Source organism: Carettochelys insculpta, chromosome 4, assembly GCF_033958435.1.
Source record: "Carettochelys insculpta isolate YL-2023 chromosome 4, ASM3395843v1, whole genome shotgun sequence".
Taxonomy (NCBI): Eukaryota; Metazoa; Chordata; order Testudines; family Carettochelyidae; genus Carettochelys; species Carettochelys insculpta.
The window spans coordinates 29,671,598-29,677,597 of NC_134140.1; the positions used below are offsets into that span (position 1 = coordinate 29,671,598).

The 6,000-nt window shown below is 40.5% G+C and overlaps 1 protein-coding gene across 1 annotated transcript; it reads right to left on the reverse strand.

Annotated features, from left to right (window-relative positions):
• Nucleotides 1-4,015: 4,015 nt before the first annotated feature.
• On the reverse strand, nucleotides 4,016-5,072 carry FGFBP1 (fibroblast growth factor binding protein 1). The gene has a single exon (XM_074991740.1). The coding sequence runs from the start codon at nucleotides 5,070-5,072 to the stop codon at nucleotides 4,356-4,358; it is 717 nt and encodes a 238-aa protein (XP_074847841.1). The 3' UTR covers nucleotides 4,016-4,355.
• Between the last annotated feature and the right edge of the window lie 928 nt (nucleotides 5,073-6,000).

Here is a 6,000-nt window from a genome sequence, read left to right on the forward strand (position 1 = left end):
CAGAGCCCCACCAATGCCTAGAGTGATGCTTTGCATTGGGTATGAGGGTCAAGGGCAAATGCAGTATACTTAAGGATAAGCCTTCTCTTGTCAGATGGACTTTGTAAGTAACGTTGCATCCATTAAATAAAATAGTAAGAGCATGTGTGTGCATATGCCTGCATGCACACTGTACTGCATTAGTGACATCATACCTTGTCCCTCTGTTATATAAAGAATCCATTTGCCTGCAGTGATATAAGAAGTGGCATAGAATAGAATTAGATGCAAAACCATATCTGCGTGTGAGCTCTCAGAGTAAAGGCAACAAATAACTTCCCCACCCAAAAAAATCTGGGGACTGTTGAAGCACATTCCTTTTCTGCTAGGCTCTGCCAAAAGCAACTCAGCCCAGCGTGATACAACGCATCCAAGTCTCAACCAGTGTGGTCGCCTTTAAAGAGCAAACTTTGGAAACAAGCTGTTTGGAAATAATTTAGTCTTTCTCCCAAACATCATCTTACTGAGGACATTTATATGAAAAACATGGTAGTGGTGGTGAGGGGAGTGAACGAAACGTATCTGGTCATTTTTAATGTAAATGAAAACTGATGTTATAACAGGCTGAAAAGCACAAGCCACCGGGCTCTGCTGTTGCAGAAACACCATGGGGGAACGTTGAGATCCCTATGCCCAGCTGACTGTGGGGAATAGTTAACTTATCAGCTAACTGATCATCCCCAAAGATCTTTAGGTTGGCCCTGAGGATAGCATTCAGGCACATACACAGGAATTTGTTGGGTATGGGTGCGAGCTTTTTTGTAAATGTGGACCACCACACCCTGCCCTCAGCAGGCTCTGCCCTTCTCCTCCACCCCCATCTCTCCAGCTGACTTCTCCCTCTACACTCCCCTCCACCCACCTCTGGTCTGTCCCCCTCAGACTGGCCCAAGGACCACCCCTCCACTGCTCAGACTGACCCCCAGCAAGGCCTCAACATCCCCCTCTTGGCCCACATAGAGTCCCCCTGACCTTAAACACCCCACCCCCATTCAGCCTGGGAAGGAAGGATTATGTGGGGGCAGGGTCCGGATTACATGGGGCCTCCCCACTCCCCAGCATTATGGTGAGTGCAGGGAGAGGGGCAAGGGAGGCAATTCCCTGCTGCTGTCTGCCCATCCCTTTCCCTGGTAATCCCTAGCCAGGCTAGTCAGGGAGGAGGCCAAGGGTTAGGGTGTGGGCAGAGGAAGGAAAGGGCATAGTGGCCCATGGGTGTGTGTGTGTGTAAATGAACTCCTCAAACTGCCTCAGTGTACAGGCCTGCCATTATGGTTATAATGGAGGGGAACTGCTTATGTTTTAGAGAGAAGTAGACATAACTGGCTTGCAACCCACCCAAAAATGTTCAATGCAGCTCTGGTTGTTAAAATGCTCATCTGTTTCCAAGTATACCCATATTGCACAGCTGAAATCAGCTACAGGTGCATTCTTCCCACCCAAAACCCACAGAAAATGTGTGATTCATACATTTAGTTGATTCTTTACCCCCCAAGGGTATCAATAACTATGTCATTATGATTATTAATTTAATGTTAATTTCTAAGAGTTCTGCTCTCCCACAGTTTGGCTACAGTGTCAAAAAGTAGAGATAAAACCTGTAAGACCCAGCTGAAATGAAAGTGATGCACACTTTATTGAACTTCTTAATTTTTTGCCAAAATAGAATAGTTATAGATAAGGCATCTACACTTTGTTAAAGTCCAGAAAGAACATATAATCAATTTGCAGAATAAATGGTCTTGTTGCTAGAGCTGGAGATGAGTTCTCAACTCTTGGGGCCTATTTCTTGCTCTGCTACTAACTTACTATGTGAGCTTGGATAAGACACCATCGCAGTTTACCCATCAAAAATGCATATAATATTGACATGTGCACTAGCTCCGTGATCCTTGGATGAAAGTACAATGCAAAGCTTTGCAAAATTGCCATGAAAATGTATCAGCCTAGGCATGAAATTTTCATCGCCTGTTGCTTTGAGGAACATGAACAAACAATATCTTAACATAAGAACATAAGAATGGCCATACTGGGTCAGACCAAAGGTCCATCCAGCCCAGCATCCCATCTGCCGACAGTGGCCAATGCCAGGTGCCCCAGAGAAGGAGAACAGAAGACAATGATCAAGTGATTTATCTCCTGCCATCCATCTCCTGCCCTTGTTCTGAAGGCTAGGGCACCATACTTTATCCCTGGCTAATAGCCATTTATGGATCTAACCTGCAAAAATTTATCAAGCTCTTTTTTAAACCCTAATAGAGTCCTGGCCTTCACAGCCTCCTCGGGCAAGGAGTTCCACAGGTTGACTGTGCGCTGTGTGAAGAAAAATTTCCTTTTATTAGTTTTGAACCTACTACCCATCAATTTCATTTGGTGTCCCCTAGTTCTTGTATTATGGGAAAAGGTAAATAATTTTTCTATATTCACTTTCTCCGCACCATTCATGATTTTATATACCTCTATCATATCGCCCCTCAATCGCCTCTTTTCCAAACTGAAAAGTCCCAGTCTCTCTAGCCTCTCCCCATATGGGACCCATTCCAAGCCCCTAATCATCTTAGTCGCCCTTTTCTGAACCTTTTCTAATGCCAATATATCTTTTTTGAGGTGAGGAGACCACATCTGCACACAGTACTCAAGATGTGGGCGTACCATAGTTTTATATAGAGGAAGTATGATATCTTTTGTCTTATTATCGATCCCTTTTTTAATAATTCCTAACATCCTATTAGCCTTACTAACTGCCGCTTCACACTGCGTGGATGTCTTCAGAGAACTATCCACTATAACTCCAAGATCCCTTTCCTGATCTGTCGTAGCTAAATTTGACCCCATCATGTAGTACGTGTAATTTGGGTTATTTTTTCCTACATGCATTACCTTACACTTACCCACATTAAATTTCATTTGCCATTTTGCTGCCCAATCATTCAGTTTGCTGAGATCTTTTTGTAGTTCTTCACAATCTGTTTTGGTTTTGACTGTCCTGAACAACTTGGTGTCATCTGCAAACTTTGCCACCTCACGGCTTACCTCATTTTCTAGATCATTGATGAACAAGTCGAACAGGATCGGTCCCAGGACTGACCCCTGGGGAACACCACTAGTTACCCTCCTCCATTGTGAAAATTTACCATTTATTCCCACCCTTTGTGGTTTTCTGTCTTTTAACCAATTCCCGATCCATGAAAGGATCTTTCCTCCTATCCCATGACCACCTAATTTACATAAAAGCCTTTGGTGTGGGACCGTGTCAAAGGCTTTCTGGAAATCTAGGTATATTATGTCCACTGGGTGTCCCTTGTCCGCATGTTTATTAACCCCTTCAAAGAATTCTAATAGATTAGTTAGACACGACTTCCCTCTGCAGAAACCATGCTGACTTTTGCCCAACAATTCGTGCTCTTCTACGTGCCTTGCAATTTTATTCTTTACTAGTGTTTCTACTAATTTGCCTGGTACTGATATTAAACTTATCGGTCTATAATTGCCAGGGTCTCCTCTAGAGCCTTTTTTAAATATTGGCGTTATATTGGCCGTCTTCCAGTCATTTGGTACCAAAGTGGATTTAAAGGATAGGTTACAAACCACTGTTAATAACTCCGCAATTTCACATTTGAGTTCTTTCAGAACCCTTGGGTGAATACCGTCTGGTCCTGGAGACTTGTTACTATTCAGCTTATCAATTAACTCCAAAACCTCCTCTAATGTCACTTCAATCTGAGTGAGTTCCTCAGATTTGTCACCTTACTTGCCCATTAAGAATGTTTATACTGGCTGTGAGCACAAGTGCAATTTTTGCAAAGCTACAAAAGTAGTATTAAAACTACTGTCTAGAAACCAAGTTTTGTTACTATAAATTATTTCTAAAGTTCAAGAGAAATTTTCTTACACACAGAAAAACAAAACAAATTTTTAGTCTATTTTGAAGTTTATTATCTTCAATTTGAAAGTTCAAAGTACTGTACTCTATGAAAAAGTGCATAGCACTGAAATCACCACTTTGGCTAACACAGCTCAAAGAGAAACAATGAAAGGACTGCTTTATATACAACTGTACAGAGTATGTAACATCCATTGGTAACATTTGCAGAGCAATCTATATGCAAATAAGGGTTACAACATGGCCAGCTACACACAGAGTGTTCTATGAAATACAAGTTAGAAAAGATCTTCAAATGCATAGTTATACTCTTTTGCTGTTCTATACACCATATAACATCAGAGGCAAATGTAGAATGGTAGAATGGAACAAATAGGTAGGACCAAACTTACAGTAGCTAAGAATTTTACCAATCCTTTAGAATTCTATTATCTTATCAGCATTTTTTATCCTGTATCATTGAGATAAAAAAGTTGCACCAAGATCTCCATGTTTCTGAACAGTATTCTTCAGCCACCTTATACTGATCGACATAATCTGTATCTTCAACACAGTCACTTGAACTCTTCCCTGGTTGATTTTCAGGTGTAACAGCAGGTGCTGAAGTTTGAGAGTTCTCTTTTCTATGGTGAGCAGTCTCATCTTTTATGGAGTCTTGGGTTGTTACCAGGCTTGAGCTGGTCATGACGAGATGGGCACTTTGGGGCCCCTTCTTACATACTCTAGATTTTAGGGTACCTTTTGGGGCTTGACAGATATTCTTCTGTTTCTTTAGGGATCGTGAGATTTGTTTCCAGTATGGTTTCTGGTTTGCAGCAAACTGAGGACAAGTGGAAGGATTTCCTGAAAAATCACACCAGAAGCTGCTTTCACCTTTCTTGCATTCTACTTTTAGGGTAACAATGTCTACTTCAGTCACTGCCCAGGTGCACTCAAAATTATCTTTGGTTGTAAACTTGCCTTTAAGGGAAGATTTACCTCCCTTGGGTTTCTGTCCCTTCTCATTCTCTTGATTAGTTCCAGTTTGTTTTTTTCTACCTTTTCCACCATTTTGTCTCTCTTTTTTTCTTTCCTTCTGTGCTTCACTGTCAACTAGTAGCATCTGAGAAACCAGAATCAATATACAAAAAAGTGCAAAACTTCTGATTTTCATGATTTCAGCTCTTCTGGTAACCTGTTTTGAAAATAACAATTAATAAAAATCCACATGCTATGTCAGAATTCATTCAGTTGCTGCATTTTTAGAATTTTATTTTAGGAATGATAGCATATTGCTCATTGACTGGTGTAAAATGACATTACTGTTAAAACCTACAAAATTGTATGGAAATCTCAAAGTTAGCTTATTTTTTCAAATACATTATGAACTATGTATGGGATGTACCCATTCACACCATTTAATTATATTTCTCTTATGGGGCTACACATAAAAACCCTTAAATTCTTTCTTGGAAAATTAGAGTCTCATCCTGTAATTCATACTCAAAGGAGTAGTCCTATTTACTTCAGTGAGATTACCAGAGTAAGGGTAACTCACATGAATGTACTGAATCATTGGGTCTTTACTTTGGAATAAAAAATAGATCTTGTTTCACTTTTCAAGATGTTTGCAGTATACGGAGTCTATCTAGAATTACGCAAATCTAGAACATATAAATTATCCATAACTTCAATTTTAAAATGTATATGTCCAGCCAGCTAAAGATGGGCCAAACAATTTAAAAATGAAAACCCATATCCTGCAAACTGCTGTGTATAGTGGAATCCTGGTATCTGCACTTTCATTTCAATGAGGTCCAGCTATATTAAGCTGCTTGCTGGGTCAGGACCTAATGAAAAAAGGGAATTTACAGTTAGCATAGATAATTTATAATCTGGTCTTCAGGGGATGAAATTCCTAGGTGCACAGTCCATAGAGTTGTAGAAGACCCCCCTCCAACATCTAAGTTACCATGTGAGCAAGCCATGTATTTTTGGGAAGACAATCCTGCAAGGTAGTTCATCCTTTACTTACCTGTAAATACTTAAATTTAATCCTGTAGATTTAATCACCTGAATGTGAAGACCCCAGACTATGAGAG